Source organism: Lonchura striata, chromosome 32 (genome assembly GCF_050655825.1).
Source record: "Lonchura striata isolate lonStrDom1 chromosome 32, ASM5065582v1, whole genome shotgun sequence".
Taxonomy (NCBI): Eukaryota; Metazoa; Chordata; class Aves; order Passeriformes; family Estrildidae; genus Lonchura; species Lonchura striata.
In genome coordinates, this window is record NC_140734.1 from 7,359,437 (window position 1) to 7,377,235 (window position 17,799).

Below are 17,799 nucleotides of genomic sequence, written 5' to 3' on the forward strand. Positions count from 1 at the left end.
CCCGTCCCATCCCCGCCGCTCTCCCTCCCCCCAGGCCTTCACCGGGATCCCTCCCGCTCCCTCCTCCTCCCCTCCCCCGCTGCTCTCCGCGCAGGCACTCTCCGCGGCCACCCCCACCTCCTGAGGCCCCCCTTTCCCTCTCCCCGCGCGCCGCCTCTCCTTATTGGCCGCCGCGCGCCGCGCTCCGTCTCCTATTGGCCGAGCCCCGTCTCCCCGCCCCTCCTCGTGGGCGTGCCCTCTGCGGGCCCCGCCTCTCCCCTATATAAACCCCGGCGGGCCGGCGCGGCGCTGCCATCGCGGGCGGGAGGCGGCGGGAGCGGAGGGTTCCCGCTCCCCCTCCCCGCTCCGGCGGCGCATGCGCGGGGGCGGCGCGGCGCAGCGCGCAGGCGCGGGCCGGGCCGCCATGGCGGCGGCGCCTGAGGCCTTCCTGGTGCCGCCGCCGCCGCCGCCTCCTCCGCCTCCTCCTCCTCCTCCCGCCGCCGCCGCACCGGAGCCGCCGCGGCCCCGCAATGGCCTCCGCACCGCGGGCGGCGGCGGCAAGCGGCGGAGCAGCTGCGGCGCCAAGCAGCCGGCGTGGAAGCGGCGGCGCCGCGCGGCCTCGGAGTGCGGCCCGGTGCTGCCGTCCGAGTTCCTGCTCGGCGGGAACATCTTCGACCCCCTGAACCTCAACAGCCTGCTGGACGAGGAGGTGAGCCGCGCCCTGAACGCCCGCACGCCGCAGTCCTCCCCGCTGCCGCAGCGCGGCCGGGACCCGGTGGAGATCCTGGTGCCGAGGGACATCACGGACCCGCTGAGCCTGAACGCGCCGGGCGAGGCGCTCCGCCTGGCCTCGCCGGCCAAGAGCGCCCGGCGGCGGCACCGGCACCGCGGCCAGCAGCGCAACAACGCCGCCAACAGCGCCGCCGGCGCCGAGGAGCCCGGCCGCCCCGCCGAGCCCGCCGCCCCGCCGTGCCCCGCCGGCCGCCACCGCAAGCGCCGACGGACTTGCAGCAAATCCGACCCTCCGCGCCCCGCCGCGCCCTCGGAAAAACCGAAACCCGGCGGCAAAGCCCCGCAGCGGCCGCGCCGCCAGGCGCGCAAGTTCCAGTACGGGAATTACTGCAAATATTACGGGTACCGCAACCCCGACGTGGAGGACGCGCGGCTGCGGGCGCTGCGGCCCGAGTGGTTCGCGGGCAAGGAGGTGCTGGACGTGGGCTGCAACGTGGGGCACCTCACCCTGAGCATCGCCAAGCGCTGGGCGCCCGCCAGGGTGGTGGGGCTGGACATTGACGGGCGGCTGATCCGCTCGGCGCGGCAGAACATCCGCCACTACCTCTCCGAGGGGCTGGGGGCGGACGGCGAGGCCGCCGCCGGGCTCAGGAAAGGTTTCCCCGCCGCGCTCCTGGCCAGCCGGGGCCCCATCGCCGCCCCGCAGCTGCCGCCCGACGGGCCCGGCGCCGCGGATTTCCCGCACAACGTGGTGTTCGTCACGGTGAGGGGGGGTTTTGGGTGGGGAAACGGGGGTGGGGTGGGTGGGCGAGGTGCTGGGGGGTGCGAGCAGGGTTTTGGTGTGGGTTTGGGGGGGGTCTGGGTCGCTCTGAGGGGGTTGGCAAGGGATTTTGGTGGGTTTTTGGTGTGTTTTAGGGGGGTCTCGGTGGCGTTAAGGGAGTGACAAGCATTTGGGGGGGCTTGGAGGGGATTTGGGGAGTCTTGGAGAGTCTGAAAGGGACATGAGGGATGTTTTAGGGGGGTCTGGGCGGGTCTGAGGGGGTGTGTGGGGGTTTGGGGGGTTTTGGGAGGTCTTGGAGGCTGTGAAAGGGACGTCAGGGATGTTTTTGGGGGGTCTCGGTGGGTCTGAAGGGGTCACCAGGAGATCAGAGTGGTGCAGGACCCCCTCCCCAATTCCAGTCTTGGGGTCTGTGTGGGGCAGCTCCCCCCAAAACCCCTCAGTGGGGCTGACCCCGAGCCCCCCACCCTGTCAGACCCCCCAAAACCCCTCAGTGGGGCTGACCCCGAGCCCCCCACCCTGTCAGACCCCCCAAAACCCCTCAGTGGGGCACAGCCCGAGCCCCCCACCCTGTCAGACCCCCCAAAACCTCCTCAGTGGGGCTGCCCCCGATCCCCCCACCCTGTCAGACCCCCCAAACCCCCCCAGAGGGGCTGCCCCCGAGCCCCCCACCCTGTCAGACCCCCCAAACCTCCTCAGTGGGGCTGACCCCGAGCCCCCCACCCTGTCAGACCCCCCAAACCTCCTCAGTGGGGCACAGCCCAAGCCCCCCACCCCCTCAGACACCCCCAAAACCTCCTCAGTGGGGCACAGCCCGAGCCCCCCACCCCCTCAGACACCCCCAAACCCCCCAAGAGGGGCTGACCCCGAGCCCCCCACTCCCTCAGACCCCCCAAAACCCCTCAGTGGGGCTGCCCCCGAGCCCCCCACCCTGTCAGACCCCCCAAAACCCCACAGTGGGGCACAGCCCGAGCCCCCCACCCTGTCAGACCCCCAAAACCCCTCAGTGGGGCTGCCCCCGAGCCCCCCACCCTGTCAGACCCCCCAAACCTCTTCAGTGGGGCTGACCCCGAGCCCCCCACCCTGTCAGACCCCCCAAACCTCTTCAGTGGGGCTGACCCCGAGCCCCCCACCCTGTCAGACCCCCCAAACCTCCTCAGTGGGGCACAGCCCAAGCCCCCCACCCCCTCAGACACCCCCAAAACCCCTCAGTGGGGCTGACCCCGAGCCCCTCAGACCCCCCCAAACCTCCTCAGTGGGGCACAGCCCGAGCCCCCCACCCCCTCAGACACCCCCAAACCCCCCAAGAGGGGCTGACCCCGAGCCCCCCACCCCCTCAGACCCCCCAAAACCCCTCAGTGGGGCTGACCCCGAGCCCCCCACCCTGTCAGACCCCCAAAACCTCCTCAGTGGGGCTGACCCCGAGCCCCCCACCCTGTCAGACCCCCCAAACCCCCCCGGGGCTGCCCCCAGCCCCAGGCTGAGCCCACCCCTCCGCAGGGGAACTACGTGCCGGAGCGGGAGGAGGTGGTGGGGGCGCAGCGCCCCGAGTTCGACGTGGTGCTGCTGCTGTCCCTCACCAAGTGGGTGCAGCTCAACTGGGGCGACGAGGGGCTCAAGCGGCTCTTCCGGAGGGCGTTCCGGCACCTGCGGCCCGGCGGGCTGCTGCTGCTGGAGCCGCAGCCCTGGGAGTCCTACCGCAAGCGCAAGGGGCTGACGGTGAGTGGGGGGCTCTGGGGGGCTCAGGGATGGGGTTTGGGGGCTCTGAGGGGCTCCACGGGGCTCTGGGGGGGCTTTGGGGGGCTCCTGCTGCTGCTGGAGCCGCAGCCCTGGGAGTCCTGCCACAAGCGCAAGGGGCTGACGGTGAGTGGGGGGCTCAGGGATGGGGTTTGGGGGCTCTGAGGGGCTCCACGGGGCTCTGGGGGTCTCAGGGATGGGGTTTGGGGACTCCATGGGACTCTGGGGGGGCTTTGGGGGGCTCCGTGGGGCTCAGGGATGGGGTCTGGGGGCTCTGAGGGGCTCCAGGGGACTCTGGGGGGGCTTTGGGGGGCTCCACGGGGCTCTGGTGAGTCTTTGGAGGGCTCAGGGGGTCTCAGGGATGGGGTCTGGGGGCTCCATGGGACTCTGGGGGGGCTTTGGAGGGCTCCGTGGGGCTCAGGGATGGGGTTTGGGGGCTCTTGAGGGGCTCCACGGGGCTCTGGGGGGGCTTTGGGGGTCTCAGGGATGGGGTTTGGGGGCTCTTGGGGGCTCCACGGGGCTCTGGGGGTCTCAGGGATGGGGTCTGGGGGCTCTGAGGGGCTCCATGGGACTCTGGGGGGGCTCTGGGGGGCTCCACGGGGCTCTGGGGGGGCTTTGGGGGGCTCAGGGGGTCTCAGGGATGGGGTCTGGGGGCTCCACAGGGCTCTGGGGGGCTCCATGGGACTTTGGGGGGCTCCATGGGGCTCAGGGAGGGGGTCTCTGGGGGGTTATGAAGGGGTCTGTGGGGACGTCTGGAGAGTTTGGGGCCAGAAACGGCGTTTTTGGCAGGTTGAAACATCAAAAAATGGTGTTTGGAGGGACTCTCACCAGAGCTTGGGGCCAGAAATTGAATTATGGGGATTTAAAACCCCAAAAAATGGTTTTTGGAGGGACACTCAGCAGAGTTTGGTGCTGGAAATGCGTTTTTGGGGGGTTAAAACCCCAGAAAATGCTTTTTTGTTGGGTTAAAAGCCCAAAAAATACAGTTTGGAGGGATTCTCAGCAGAGTTTGGTGCCAGAAATGGCGTTTTGGGGGTGTCAGCGGGGTTTGGGGTGTTGTGGTGGGGTTAGAGAAGTCTGGTGGGACTCCCAGCAGGGTTTGGTGCCAGAAATGTGTTTTTTGAGGGGTTAAAACCCAAAAAAAAGTGTTTTTGTGGGGTTAAACGCTGCCACCTCGGGCTCAGGTGGGCCGGGGGGGTCTAGGGCTGGATTTGGGGGTCTCGTTTTGGGTCTGGGGGGGTTCAGGGCTGGGTTTGGGGGTCTCGTTTTAAATCCCTGGGGGTCCAGGGGGGTTCAGGGCTGGATTGGGGGTCTCGTTTTGGGTCTGGGGGGGATCAGGGCTGGGTTTGGGGGTCTCGTTTTGGGTCTGGGGGTGTTCAGGGCTGGATTGGGGGTCTCGTTTTGGGTGTGGGGGGGATCAGGGCTGGGTTTGGGGGTCTCGTTTTGGGTCTGGGGGGGATCAGGGCTGGATTGGGGGTCTCGTTTTGGGTCTGGGGGGGTTCAGGGCTGGATTGGGGGGTCTCGTTTTGGGTCTGGGGGGGTTCAGGGCTGGGTTTGGAGTCTTATTTTGGGTCTGGGGGGGCTCAGGGCTGGATTGGGGGTCACATTTTGGGTCTGGGGGGGTCCAGGGCTGGATTGGAGTCTCATTTTGGGTCTGGGGGGGTTCAGGGCTGGGTTTGGAGTCTCATTTTGGGTCCAGGGGGGGTCAGGGCTGGATTGGGGGTCTCGTTTTGGGTCTGGGGGGGTTCAGGGCTGGGTTTGGGGGTCTTGTTTTAAATCCCTGGGGGTCCAGGGGGGTTCAGGGCTGGGTTTGGGGTCTCGTTTTGGGTCTGGGGGGGTTCAGGGCTGGATTGGGGGTCTCATTTTGGATCCCGGGGCTCCGGGGCTGGGTCTGGGGGTCCGGGGCTGGGTCTGGGGGCTCCGTGGCTGGCTCCGGGGGTCCCGGGGGTCCCGGCTGAGCCGAGCCGTGCCGTGCCGTGCCGTGCCGCAGGAGACGACGTACCGGAACTACCAGCGGCTCCGGGGGGGTTTGGGGGTCTCAGTTCGGATCCTGGGGGTCCGGGCTGGGTCTGGGGGCTCCGTGGCTGGCTCCGGGGGTCCCGGGGGTCCCGGCTGAGCCGTGCCGTGCCGTGCCGTGCCGCAGGAGACGACGTACCGGAACTACCAGCGCATCCGGCTGCGGCCCGAGCAGTTCCCGGCGTACCTGACCTCGCCCGAGGTGGGCTTCGAGCGCTGCGAGCTGCTGGGGACCCCCCAGCACAGCGCCAAAGGTACGGGGGGCTGCTCTGGTATTTGGGGTGTCCCAAATTGGGGTGTTTTGGTATTTGGGGTGTCCCAAATTTGGGGTGTTTTGGTATTTGGGGTGTCCCAAATTTGGGATCCCCAAATTGGGGCTGTTTTGGTATTTGGGGTATCCCAAATTTAGGGTATCCCAAATTGGGGCTGTTTTGGTATTTGGGGTATCCCAAATTGGGGCTGTTTTGGTATTTGGGATATCCCAAATTGGGGCTGTTCTGGTATTTGGGATATCCCAAATTTGGGATCCCCAAATTGGGGCTGTTCTGGTATTTGGGGTATCCCAATTTTGGGCTGTTCTGATATTTGGGGTATCCCAAATTTGGGATCCCCAAATTTGGGCTGTTTTGGTATTTGGGGTATCCCAAATTGGGGCTGTTTTGGTATTTAGGGTATCCCAAATTGGGGCTGTTCTGGTATTTGGGGTATCCCAAATTTGGGATCCCCAAATTGGGGCTGCTTTGGTATTTGGGATATCCCAAATTTGGGATCCCCAAATTGGAGCTGTTTGGGATCCCCAAATTGGGGCTGTTTTGGTATTTGGGATATCCCAAATTTGGGGCTATTTGGGTATTTGGAATCCCCCAAATCAGGGTTATTTGGGTATTTGGGATATCCCAAATTGGGGCTGTTTGGGATATCCCAAATCGGGGCTATTTGGCTATTTGGGATATCCCAAATTTTGGATCCCCAAATCGGGGCTGTTTTGGTATTTGGGATACCCCAAATCAGGGCTGTTTGAGATCTCCCAAATCCGGGGTTATTTGGGAACTTAGGATCCCCTAAATTGGGGCTGTTTTGGCATTTTGGATATCCCAAATTGGGGCAGTTTGGGTATTTTGGATCCTCCAAATCAGGGCTATTTGGGTATTTGGGTCTGGGGGTTTCCAGGGCAGGGCTGTCAATAATTTGGGGTCCCCCCCAGCTCCGGGGTTATTTTGGGTCTGGGGGTTTCATTGGCAGGGCTGTCAATAATTTCGGGTCCCCCCCCAGCTCCGGGGGGATTTTGGGGCTGGGGGTTTCCATGGCAGGGCTGTCAATAATTTGGGGTCCCCCCCAGCTCCGGGGGTATTTTGGGGCTGGGGGTTTCCAGGGCAGGGCTGTCAATAATTTGGGGTCCCCCCCCAGCTCCGGGGTTATTTTGGGGCTGGGGGTTTCCATGGCAGGGCTGTCAATAATTTGGGGTCCCCCCCAGCTCCGGGGTTATTTTGGGTCTGGGGGTTTCATTGGCAGGGCTGTCAATAATTTGGGGTCCCCCTGTCCCCCCAGGCTTCCAGCGGCCGATTTATCTCTTCCACAAGGGACAAAGCGACGCCCCCTGAGCCCCCCAAAGCCCCCCGGGCCGGGGGGCCCCGACGCTCCTGTTTTTTGTTTTTTTTGGGTTTTTTTTTTGTTTTTTTGGGGGGGAGGGGGTCGGATCCTCGCTCCCCTCCCCCACCGGCTGCCAAACGGGGGGAGGGGCTCCGTTTGCTCCCCCTCCCCCCCATTTTTGGGGTGTCCCTCCCCCCCCCGGGCGTTTGCCGTGGTTTGCTCTGTGCGGGGGGGCCCCGGAATAAAGGAGGCGATTGGTCAGCGGCGGGGGTCGTTTTTTGGGGGGGGGGGTCACACACGCTGTCCGAAGTCACGAATTTATTATTTTTGGGGGTGAAAGGAGGGGGTTTTTGGGGGGCTTCGCCCCTCAGCGCCCCCCCCACTGCTGCAGCTTGCGGAACATGGCGAAGGCGGCGCCGGGGGGGCGCGGCACGGCCCGGGGGGGCGCGGGGGGCTCCGGGGGGGGCAGCCACGACCACCCCCCGGCCCGGGCGGGGGTCCCCGAGAGCGCGGCCAGGCACGGGCCGGGAGCCTGGGGGGCACGGCGAGCGTGGGCGGGGGTCCCGGCTGCACCGGGGGGTCTGGGGGGGCTCGGGGTGGGATTTGGGGAGGGGTCTCGGGATTTGGGGGGCTCAGGGTGGGATTTGAGGGGGCTCAGGGTGGGATATGGGGGGGCTCGGGGTGGGATTTGGGGAGGGGTCTCACCTGTGTGGGGGGCTCGGGTGGGATTTGGGGAGGGGTCTCACCTGTGGGGGGGGGCTCGGGTGGGATATGGGGGGGCTCGGGGTGGGATTTGGGGAGGGGTCTCGGGATTTGGGGGGTCAGGGTGGGATTTGGGGGGGGTCTCGGTGGGATTTCGGGGGGTCTCGGTGGGATTTGGGGAGGGGTCTCAGCTGGGGAGGGGCTCAAGGTGGGATTTTGGGAGGGGTCTCGGCATTTGGGGGATCTCGGTGGGATTTGGGGAGTGGTCTCACCTGCGGGGGGGGGTCTCAGTGGGATTTGGGGAGGGGTCTCGGGTGGGATTTGGGGGGTCTCGGTGGGATTTGTGGGGGGTCTCGGGATTTGGGGGGTCAGGGTGGGATTTGGGGGGGGTCTCGGGATTTCGGGGGGGTCTCGGTGGGATTTGGGGAGGGGTCTCGGGATTTGGGGAGGGGTCTCGGTGGGATTTGGGGAGGGGCTCAGTGGGCTTTGGGAGGGGTCTCGGGATTTGGGGGGTCTTGGTGGGATTGGGGGGGGTCTCAGCTGGGGAGGGGCTTAGGGTGGGATTTTGGGAGGGGTCTCGGGATTTGGGGAGGGGCTCAGTGGGATTTGGGGGGGGTCTCGGTGGGATTGGGGGGGGTCTCGGGATTTGGGGGGTCTCGGTGGGATTTGGGGGGGGTCTCACCTGCGGGGGGGGGCTTCCCGCGCCCCCCCTGCGCGGCCCCGGCGGGGGGGGGGGCACGGCCAGGCTGACGAGGCCGCGGAAGAGGCGGCGGGAGGGCGGCACGTTCATGGCTGAAACCGGGGAACCGGTCACACCGGGGGAACCGGTGACACCGGGGGTTCCGGTGACACCGGGGGGTTCCGGTCACACCGGGGAACCGGTCACACCGGGGGAACCGGTCACACCGGGGGAACCGGTGACACCGGGGGGCTCCGGTTACACCGGGGGGTTCCGGTCACCCCGGGGCGCTCCGGTCACACCGGCAGCAGGGGTGCGGGGGGTCCCGGGCCGCCCCCTCCCCCGGCCCGCACTGACCCGCGGCCGCCGCCCCGCCCAGCGCGGAGCGGGCGGCGAACGAGGAGCCGAGCAGCGCGGCCGCCGCCCGCGGGGCGTCGAAGCGCTCGGGGGGCGCCGCACCGGGACCCCCGCGGCCGCTGCTGTGCACGGCGGGGGTCGCCAGGGCGGCGGGCGCGGCGAGCCCCGCTCCGCCTTCATCCTCCTCCTCCTCCTCCTCGTCCTGCACGGCGAAACGCACCTGGAGTGGGGGCGGGAGGGGGGAAATTGGGGCGCGCCGCGTTCCGGTAACGGGGGGGGGTCTCACCGGACCCACCTCCAGCGCGTTCCGGTGCCGGTTTCGGGGTGTCCCGCGCCCGCCCTCCCGCCGGTTCCCGCTGTCCCGGGGCTGTCCCGGGGCTGTCCCGCTGTCCCGGGGCTGTCCCGTTGCCCCCTCCCCGCACCTGCCGGTTGCCCCCCCCGCGCTCCCCCCGCCTCAGGATCCCCCCGGGCGGCGGCGGCGGCGGCGGCGGGAGCGCGCGCGGCCTCATGGCGGCGGCGGCGGGAGCGCGCGCGGCCTCATGGCGGCGGCGGCGGCCACGCCCCCTCCCGCCGGGCCACGCCCCCTCCCCGAGACCTCCCCAAGATGGCGGCCGCGCCCCGGAGACCGCGGGTTCGAGTCCCGCCTCGGCCGGCGGTACCGCCCCCGTTCTTTTTCCCCCAGAATGAGCATGGCCGCGGCCTCGTGCTGTAAAAACCGCGGGTTTATTAAAAAACGCCCGGAAAGGCGCAGGAAGGGCCGGAGAGCTCGGCGGCGCTCCCCCGAGAGGCTCCCGGGAGCCCCCCGGGCTCAGGGCGGCCCCGGCGGCGGCAGGGCCGGCAGCCGCGCCAGCTGCTGCGGCGTGGCCAGCGCCCGGAGCAGCCGGTTCTCCCGCTCCAGCGCCGCCCGCCGCTCGCTCAGCTCGCGGATCTGCTCCCGCAGCGCCTCCACCTCCTCCCGCACCGCCAGCAGCAGGTGCGACTTCACCAGGTCCTGCGGGACGGCGGGACGGTCACCGAGAGCCCGCGGGGGTGGCCCCGGGACCCCGGGCTCCTTCCCGGGACCCCGGGCTCCTTCCCGGGACTCCGAGATCTATCCCAGGACCCCCAAGCTCCCTCCTGGGACCCCCAGGCTCCGTTCCGGGACCCCGAGATCTATCCCAGGACCCCTAAGCTCCCTCCTGAGACCCCCAGGCTCCGTCCCGGGACCCCCGAGCTCCTTCACAGGACCCCAGAGTCCCATTCAGAGACCCCCGGGCTCCTTCCCGGGACCTCCGGGCTCCCTCCCGGGACCTCCGGGCTCCTTCTTGGGACCCTGGGCTCCTTCCCGGGACCCCAGAGTCCCCTTCAGGGACCCCCGGGCTCCCTCCTGGGACCCTCAGGCTCCTTCCAGGGACCCCAGAGTCCCATTCAGGGACCCCCGGGCTCCCTCCCGGGACCCTCAGGCTCCCTCCCGGGACCCCAGAGTCCCATTCAGAGACCCCCGAGCCCCCCAAGCCCCCTCCCAGGACCACCAAGCTCCCTCTTGGGACCCCCAGTCTCCCTCCTGAGCCCCCTGGCCTCCCCCCTGAGCCCCCCGAGCCCCCCGAGCTCCCTCCCGGGACCCCCAAGCTCTCTCCTGAGCCCCCCAAGTCCCCTCCCAGATCCCCCCAAGCTCCCTCCCAGGACCCCCGAGCCCCCCGAGCTCCCCCCCGAGCCCCCCGAGCCCCCCGCCGTCGTCCCCCCGGTCTCACCATGGCTCTCTCGATCTTGTTGTCGATGGCGCTGACGCCGCTCCCGGCGCTGCGGACAAGGCCGGGGGGGTCAGACGGACGGACAGACGGACGGACAGACACCACCCCTCCCACCCTGCACCCCGCGGGTGGGGGAGGGGCAGAGCTCTCCCCGTTTCCTTCCCCCCCCCCTATTTTTTTTTTATTTTTTACATTTTTGGGGGGGTGGGGGAGGGGAAGCCCCGGCCCCTCCCTCGCACCTGCCCGGCCCCGCCCCCCGGGCCGGAGGTCCCGCCTCACCCCTCCTCCTCGCCCTCCTCGCCAGCCAATCCCAGGCGCGCGCTGAGCTCGGCCCCGCCCCCTGGGCGTGGCGAGGGCGGTTTGGGGGGCAGCGCCTGAAAAAGAACCAAAAATCGGGAGTTTTGGGGTTTTGGGGAAGGGGCGTGGTCACACCGGCCCCGCCCCTCCGGTAAACCCCGCCCCCTCTCACCTGCTGCACGAGCTCGGCGAAGGCCCCGAGGGACCGGGGCTGGTGGGGGGCGGCGGCGGCCCGGGGGGCGTCCAGCGACACCGGGACCCTCCCGCCGCCGCCGCCGCCGCCGCCGCCGCCCCGCGGGGACGCGTCCCGCTCGTAGAAATCGCGGCACAGCCACCGGCCCCGCCGCAGCACCTCCCCCGGCCACAGCAAGCGGACGAGGCGGAACCGGGAGCCGCTGCCGGGGCTGCCGGTGGAGGAAGAGGAAGAGCCGGTGGCGGCGCCGCTGGCATCGCCGGGCGCGGCGCCGCCGCCGCCGCGGACGCTGGTGATGGCGAAGCCGCTTTTCTTGCGGCTCATGGGGGCGGCGGCGGCGGGAGGAGGAGGAGGAGGCGGAACATGGCGGGGCCGGCCCGGAGCCGTTACCGGCGGCGGCGGCGGCGGCGGCGGCGGCAGGACCCGGAAGTGCGAACCGGAAGTGATGTTGCGCTTTAAGGGCGTCGCCGCGCCCCGCCCCCCTCGCGGGAAGCCACGCCCCCAGCCGCGCCCACGTGACCGGGAGGCGCGGGCGGGTCCTCCGCGCCGCCAGGGGGCGCCGGCGCGGGCGCGGCGCGCTCCGGACGCTGCGTCAGCGGCGGCGGAGCGGCGCGAGCGGGAGGCGGGAGCGGCCGGTGAGGGAGGAGGAGGAGGGCAGCGATGGGGGCGGCCCCGCGGCCCCTCCCGCGCCCGGTGACCACCCGCTGCCCCTCCCCCGCAGGCCGCTAGACCCCCCCCCGCCATGGGCCAACGCCCCCCGTGAGCCCCCGGCCCGGGCGCGGCCGTGCTGGCGGCGGTGGGGGGGGGGGTGCGGCGCAGGATTCCCCCCCCCCCCCAACCGTGGGACCCCCGAGAGAGCGACAGGTAACGGGGGACGGGGGAGGCCGAGAGCCCCGGGGCAACACGGAGAGACCCCCGGTGTCCCCGCGGGGCGGGGGGCGAAGGGGGGACCCCGGGTTGGGGGTGGTTTGGGCGGTGCGGCGGGCAGGGGGGGTCCCGGTGGGTCCGGGGGCACCCCGGCATCACCGGGGGTGGGCAGCCCGGCGGGCGGGGGGACCCCCGGAGGTGGAGGGGAGGGCAGAGGGACGCTGGCTCCCGGTGGGGAGGGGGCTCCTGAGGCGGCCGGGGGCTTTGGGGGGTCGGCGCTGGGAGCCCAGGCGGGGTTTGGGGGTCCCGGTAGCCACGGGCATGCGGCGGCCCGGGGGGCTCTGGGGCCACGGGGTCCGGGAGGGTCTCGGGAGCCGAATTGGGGGTCCGGGGGTCCCGGTGCGGGGGGGGTCTGCGGTCATGGGGTCTGGGAGGGGTCTCGGGACTCGAATCGGGGGTCCGGGAGGGTCTCGGGACCCGAATTGGGAGTGCGGGGGTCCCCGGGGCGGGGGGGATCTGCGGTCCTGGGGTCCGGGCGGGTCCCGGTGGGTCTCGGGAGCCGAACCGGGGGTCCCGGGGCGGGGGGGATCTGCGGTCCTGGGGTCCGGGCGGGTCCCGGTGGGTCTCGGGAGCCGAACCGGGGGTCCCGGGGCGGGGGGGATCTGCGGTCCTGGGGTCCGGGCGGGTCCCGGTGGGTCTCGGGAGCCGAACCGGGGGTCCCGGGGCGGGGGGCGGGGTCTGAAGGCGCCGCCCCCAGCCATGAGCGCCCCCCCGCGGTCGGAGCTCGCCGCCGCCGCCGCCGCCCTGCTGCGCCTGGGCGAGGAGCGCCCCCCCGCGGCCGCCATGAGCCTGCTGCAGCGCAAGGGACGGCCCGAGTGGCGCCCCCGCGAGGAGGAGCCGCGCAAGGGGTGAGCGGGGACACCGGGGGGACACCGGGGACAACGGGGACAACGGGGACACCGGGGGGACACCGGGGGGACACCGGCGACACCGGGGACAACGGGGACACCGGGGACAACGGGGACACCGGGGGGACACCGGGGACAACGGGGACACCGGGGACAACGGGGAGACACCGGGGACAACGGGGGGACAATGGGGGGGACACAGGGGGGGACACCGGGGGGACACTGAGGGGACACTGAGGGGGGACACCGGGGGTATTCCAGGGTGGATACTGGGGACATCCCTAGGGGTACACCAGGGACACCTGGGGACAACCCAGGAGGGCACACCAGGGACACCCCCAGAGGGACATCGGGGACATCCCAGGGGGACACTGGGATATACTGGGGACATCCCAAGGGGGATACAGGGGACACAGTGGTGGGACACTGGGATAACCTGGAGAGGACATCCTGGGGGGATAGTGGGCCTCAGTGCCCCTTCACCGCAGGAATGAGTTTCCCGGGAATCTTTGCGGGGGTCGGGGCGTCCCCTGGGATTTCAGGGGCACCCTGACCCGCCGTGTCCCTCCCCAGGGTGCCCAAGGCGCGGGACGGGGGGTCCCTGCGGCGCCCGCTGCGGGTGGGGTTCCTGACGCTGCCGGCGCCGCAGGAGCGCGGCCCCCGGCCCTGCGCGCCCGGCATGGCGCCCCGCTCGCTGTCCTGCCACGCCGTGGGGCTCCCCGAGCCGGGGGTGCCCCTGCGCCCCCCCGGGCCCCGCTCCGGGCCCCCCGAGGGCCGGGGCCTGGAGGCGCCGCCCGCCAAGAGAGGTGGTGAGTGGAACCGGTGGGGCTGGGGGCAGCTCAGGGGGCTCGGGGGGGGACAGCGACTCTGGGGGAGTGGGAAGGGGTCCTGGGGAGGGTTGGGTGGTGGGGAGGGGACAGTGGGAAGGGGTCCCGGGGAGGTTTGGGTGGTGGGGAGGGGACAGTGGGAAGGGGTCCCCGGGAGGTTTGGGTGGTGGGGAGGGGACAGTGGGAAGGGGTCCCGGGGAGGTTTGGGTGGTGGGGAGGGGACAGTGGGAAGGGGTCCCGGGGAGGTTTGGGTGGCGGGGAGGGGTCACAAGGAATCTGAGGGGACACGGAGCGCATGGCACCCCCTGACACCCTTCCCTCCCGCAGGCACCCCCCGGGGGGGCTGCGTGCGGCAGACGCCCCCCCTGAAGCCCTCGCGCAGCCCCCAGACCCGGCTGTCCTCGGGGGCGCCGCCGCCGGCCCTGGCCGAGCAGGGCGAGGCGGAGGAGCCGGTGTACATCGAGATGGTGGGGGACGCCCGGGGGGTCCCGGAGCCCCGGCGGGGGGGCCCGGCGGGGGCGCCCCCTCCTCCGGCCGAGGAGCCCGAGGCCATCTACGAGGAGATGAGCTGCCCCCTGCCCGCGGGGGAGGGGCCGGGACACGCCCCCTTCCCCGGACACGCCCCCTTCCCGGGACACGCCCCCTTCTCGGGACACGCCCCCTTCTCGGGACACGCCCCCTTCTCGGGACACGCCCCCTTCACGGGACACGCCCTGCACGCCGGACATGCCCCGCACACAGGCCACGCCCCGCCCACAGGCCACGCCCCTTTTGGCGGCCACGCCCCGCACACAGGCCACGCCCCACACGCAGGCCACGCCCCGCACTCTGGCCACGCCCCTTTCCCCGGCCGCGCCCCCCTCGTCGGCCACGCCCCTTTCTCCGGCCCCGCCCCCATCCCGCCGCCCTTCCCCAACCTGCTCCCGCCCCGCCCGCCGCCGCTGGCCCCGCCCCCCGAGGCCGCCTCGCGCCTGCCCCTCCCCTCGCGCCGCGAGGCCCCGCCCCCCGCGCGCGCGCGCAGCCACTCCACGCCCCTCCCCCCGCACCACGCGCCGGGCGGGGCGGGGCGCGAGCGCGGGGGGGCGGGGCTGGGGCCGCTGCCCCTCCCCCCCTCCGCCGAGGCCCCGCCCCCCGGGAAGCGCCCGCCCGCCTACGAGAGCCTGCGGGGGGGCGTGGCCGCGGCGGGCCCCGCCCCCGCCCGCGAGGAGGACACGCCCCCTCGCCGCGGGGGGGGCGGGGCCTCCGCCCGCCGCGGGAAGGAGCCCGAGAGTGAGTGACAGCGGGGGGGCGGGGCTTGGGGAGGCCACGCCCCCTGGGCGGGACTGACCGACCCCCCCCCTTTATTCCAGAGGCGCCCGAGCCCCCCCGGGAGGAGCGGGGGGGGACGGGGGCGGCCCCGCCTCCCTCGGGGATCCCGGTCCGGGCCGAGGGGCCCCGGGGGCGGCCCGGGCCCCCCCTGCCCTGCCAGACCTTCCCGGCCTGCGGGAGGGCCTCGGGTACGTGCTGGGCACCGGGGGTGACATTAGGACACCGGGGGATGCCGGGGACACCGGGATGGGGGTGACATTGGGACACCGGGGACATGGGGAGGGGGACGTGAGATAAGGACACCGGTGTGGACGGGGGACACGGGGATGGGGGTGACATTGGGACACCAGGGACATGGGGAGGGGGACGTGAGATAAGGACACCGGGGCGGATGGGGGACACGGGGAGGGGGGTGACATTGGGACACCGGGGACACGGGGAGGGGGACGTGAGATAAGGACACCGGGGCGGATGGGGGACACAGGGATCGGGGTGACATAAGGACACCGGGGGGACACAGGAGGGCCCAGAGATGGAGGTGACATTGGGACACCGGGGACACGGGGAGGGGGACGTGAGATAAGGACACCAGGGCGGATGGGGGACACGGGGATGGGGGTGACATTGGGACACCGGGGACACCGGGGGACACAGGAGGTGAGGTACATAAGGACACCGGGGGTACACCGGAGGGGAGGTGACATAAGGACACCGGGGGGGACACGGGAGGGGGATGTGACATTAGGACAGCAGGGCGGGGGTCCTGCGGAGCGGCACGGGGGCGCTTGGGGACAACCCGTGCCCCCCTGACGCCCACCCCCCCTCCTCGCAGAGCTGCCCGGGGGTCCCCGCCTGGGCCGCTCCGCCTCCACCTCGGGGGTGCGCCAGGCCGGGGCCCCCCCGTTCCCACGCGGCCCCCCGGCATCGCGCCCCCTGTCCGGGGGGGGCTTCCCCGCCGCCGCCGCCGCGCCCCGGCCCCGGGACGGGCAGCTGCAGGAGGTGATCGACCGCAAGCGCTGCGTGTGCACCGAGATCAAGGCGCGGGGGGGGCGGGGGGGGGGGCTGTGCAAGCAGGACAGCCTGCCCCCCCTGCCCGCCCCCCCCGCCTGGAAAGGGGGGGCCGCTCCCGAGGGGCGCCCCCCGCCCCCGCCGCCCCCCGGCACCCCCCCGGCCCGCCGGCCGCACGCCGTGCTCTGGGACACCGCCATCTGACCCCCCCGGGGTGCCTGGAGCACCCCAAACCCTGCCCCCGAGCCCGGGGGGGGTCCCCGAGATCGTGGGGGGGCTCCTGAGAATAAAGGGGGGGGGGGTCCTGAAGTGGGGAGGGGGGGGGGGGTGACACGGCTGGGCCGGGTTGGGGAGAAACGGGGGTGGGTATTTATGGTGTGCTGAGCCCCCCCCTCGTAAATATCGGGGGGCACACAGAGGGGGGAGGATGGAGACCACCCCTCCCGCGGTAACACGGAAGGACCCCAAAAAACGGGGGGGGGGGAAAACCCATAAAAGTGGGGCGAGTTCCAGCCCCTCATTATGGGGGATTAATTAACGCCCCCCCAGTAAGGGGGTGTCGAGCCTCAATATCGGGGAGCAGCTCCCCCCCCCCCGCGAACCGAGGGGGTCCCTGCAATGGGGGGTTCACCCCTGCCAAGGGGGGGTTCACCCCCGCCCGGGGGTCCAGCCCCCCGAAAGGGGAGGGTGCTGTAACTGCTTTGCAATGTATTTATTGGGGGGGGTATTTATGGGGGTGCATCAAGCAGGGGCTGGGGAGGGGGTTCCGCTCCGGGGGTCCGCAGTGCGGCCTGTGGGGGGGGGTGGGGTGTGGTGCTGGAGGGTGGGGGGGTGTGAGAGGGGAGGGGGGGTCTCCTCTGGGATTTTTGGGTGGGGGACCATGGTGGGGAGGGGGGCAAAGGGCCCCCCCAACCCTTTCCTGGGACCCCCCCCCAGGCCCTCTGTGCCTCAGCTTCCCCCCCTGCCCCCCCCAACCCGTTACCAGAATTGCCTTCGTCCCCGCGGGGTCCGGGGGGGCCCCAGTTTGGGGAGGGGGTGGTGGGGACGGGGGGGTTTTGTAACGTGGTTCTGTGCACTATTAAAGAGAGATGCAGCTGGAAACGCTTGTCTGGGGGGGCAGCGCCCCAAAAACGGGACTGTGATCCCCCAAAAATGGGGCTGGGACTCCCCCAGAAATGGGGTTGGGACTACCCCAAAAATGGGGGTGAGACTCCCCCAAAAATGGGGCTGGGATCCCCCCAAAAATGGGGCTGGGATCCCCCTAAAAATGGGGCTGGGATCCCCCCAAAAACGGGGCTGGGACCCTCCCAAAAATGGGGTTGGGACCCCCCCAAAAACGGGGCTGGGACCCTCCCAAAAATGGGGTTGGGACCCCCCCAAAAACGGGGCTGGGACCCTCCCAAAAATGGGGTTGGGACCCCCCGCAAAAATGGGGAAATGGGGCTGGGATCCCCCCCCAGCCCCTCAGAACGCACTAATTGGGGATTTGAGAGGAAATTACCCCAAATGAAGTGTGGGAAGAGGTAATAGTGGTGAATTTATGAGGAAATGACCCAAAAAGAAGAGGGATAATAGCGCGTTTGTAGGGAATCAGCTCAAAGGAGGGAGGGAGGGCGGGCGTGGGTAATAGTGATTTTGTGAGAAAATGACCCAAAAGGGGATGGAGGTGTGGAAATAATCGTGAGCTTTTGGGGGAAAGGGCTCGAAATGGAGGGGAGTAATAGGGATTATTGGGTGAAAACCACCCGAATTGAAAGAAATAATAGGGAATTTATAGGAAAATGACCCAAATGAGGGAAGCCTTCACCTCGGCTTTGGGTATCAACCCTCACCAAAGGCATCACCATTGGGGGCATTATTGGGATTCCTCAGAGCGTGTCGTGCTGTGCTGGAGAGGATCAGTGACGGAGACTCCGGGGGAAATGACTCAAAAGAGGAATTTTTACCTATTTTCGTGACGGGGACGGCGCTGAGGGGACGAAAAGGGCGGGAAGTTGCGGGAGGGAACGGCCGGAGCCGCGCCCTCACAGCGGGAGCAGGCGGGGCCCGCCGGTGGCAGGAAATGCTGGTTTTAGTGGTGGAAAAGGCCGG

General features: G+C 70.2%; 3 protein-coding genes across 4 annotated transcripts; 2 read left to right on the plus strand and 1 right to left on the minus strand.

Moving 5' to 3' along the window:
- The first annotated feature begins 296 nt into the window (after positions 1 to 296).
- On the plus strand, positions 297 to 7,093 carry MEPCE (methylphosphate capping enzyme). Its single transcript, XM_077789449.2, has 4 exons — positions 297 to 1,474; positions 2,990 to 3,208; positions 5,370 to 5,496; positions 6,791 to 7,093. Exons 1-4 carry the CDS (start codon positions 356 to 358, stop codon positions 6,841 to 6,843), a joined length of 1,518 nt encoding a protein of 505 aa, XP_077645575.2. The 5' UTR covers positions 297 to 355; the 3' UTR covers positions 6,844 to 7,093.
- Positions 7,094 to 7,135: 42 nt separating this feature from the next.
- LOC116184737 (uncharacterized) lies at positions 7,136 to 11,828 on the minus strand. 2 transcript variants are annotated; one of them, XM_085564212.1, is made up of 7 exons: positions 10,770 to 11,255; positions 10,580 to 10,674; positions 10,301 to 10,349; positions 8,993 to 9,561; positions 8,571 to 8,790; positions 8,217 to 8,326; positions 7,136 to 7,364 (listed from the first exon to the last, which is right to left on the minus strand). In XM_085564212.1, the coding sequence occupies exons 4-7, from the start codon at positions 9,077 to 9,079 to the stop codon at positions 7,200 to 7,202; spliced, it is 582 nt and encodes a 193-aa protein (XP_085420338.1). In that variant the 5' UTR covers positions 9,080 to 9,561; positions 10,301 to 10,349; positions 10,580 to 10,674; positions 10,770 to 11,255; the 3' UTR covers positions 7,136 to 7,199. The 2 variants fall into 2 exon arrangements, with proteins under 2 accessions (XP_085420338.1, XP_085420337.1); XM_085564211.1 differs by lacking the exons at positions 7,136 to 7,364; positions 8,217 to 8,326; positions 8,571 to 8,790 and having other exon boundaries at positions 9,275 to 9,561; positions 10,770 to 11,828.
- On the plus strand, positions 11,519 to 16,809 carry NYAP1 (neuronal tyrosine phosphorylated phosphoinositide-3-kinase adaptor 1). The gene is made up of 6 exons (XM_085564213.1): positions 11,519 to 11,654; positions 12,415 to 12,565; positions 13,139 to 13,374; positions 13,720 to 14,661; positions 14,742 to 14,888; positions 15,533 to 16,809. Exons 2-6 carry the CDS (start codon positions 12,417 to 12,419, stop codon positions 15,910 to 15,912), a joined length of 1,854 nt encoding a protein of 617 aa, XP_085420339.1. The 5' UTR covers positions 11,519 to 11,654; positions 12,415 to 12,416; the 3' UTR covers positions 15,913 to 16,809.
- Positions 16,810 to 17,799: the final 990 nt, after the last annotated feature.

Excerpts from the sequence above, each read along its gene's own strand:
- NYAP1 (XM_085564213.1), top strand. The coding sequence starts at position 12,417 with ATGAGCGCCCCCCCGCGGTCGGAGCTCGCCGCCGCCGCCGCCGCCCTG. Across the intron at positions 12,566-13,138 it reads GAGGAGGAGCCGCGCAAGGG|GGTGCCCAAGGCGCGGGACG; the intron begins GTGAGCGGGGAC and ends GTCCCTCCCCAG. Across the intron at positions 13,375-13,719 it reads GCCGCCCGCCAAGAGAGGTG|GCACCCCCCGGGGGGGCTGC; the intron begins GTGAGTGGAACC and ends TCCCTCCCGCAG.
- LOC116184737 (XM_085564211.1), bottom strand. The coding sequence starts at position 11,813 with ATGCCGGGGTGCCCCCGGACCCACCGGGACCCCCCCTGCCCGCCGCAC. Across the intron at positions 10,675-10,769 it reads TCGCCGAGCTCGTGCAGCAG|GCGCTGCCCCCCAAACCGCC; the intron begins GTGAGAGGGGGC and ends GTTCTTTTTCAG. Across the intron at positions 9,562-10,300 it reads ACAAGATCGAGAGAGCCATG|GACCTGGTGAAGTCGCACCT; the intron begins GTGAGACCGGGG and ends GCCGTCCCGCAG.
- MEPCE (XM_077789449.2), top strand. The coding sequence starts at position 356 with ATGCGCGGGGGCGGCGCGGCGCAGCGCGCAGGCGCGGGCCGGGCCGCC. Across the intron at positions 1,475-2,989 it reads ACAACGTGGTGTTCGTCACG|GGGAACTACGTGCCGGAGCG; the intron begins GTGAGGGGGGGT and ends ACCCCTCCGCAG. Across the intron at positions 3,209-5,369 it reads GCAAGCGCAAGGGGCTGACG|GAGACGACGTACCGGAACTA; the intron begins GTGAGTGGGGGG and ends GCCGTGCCGCAG.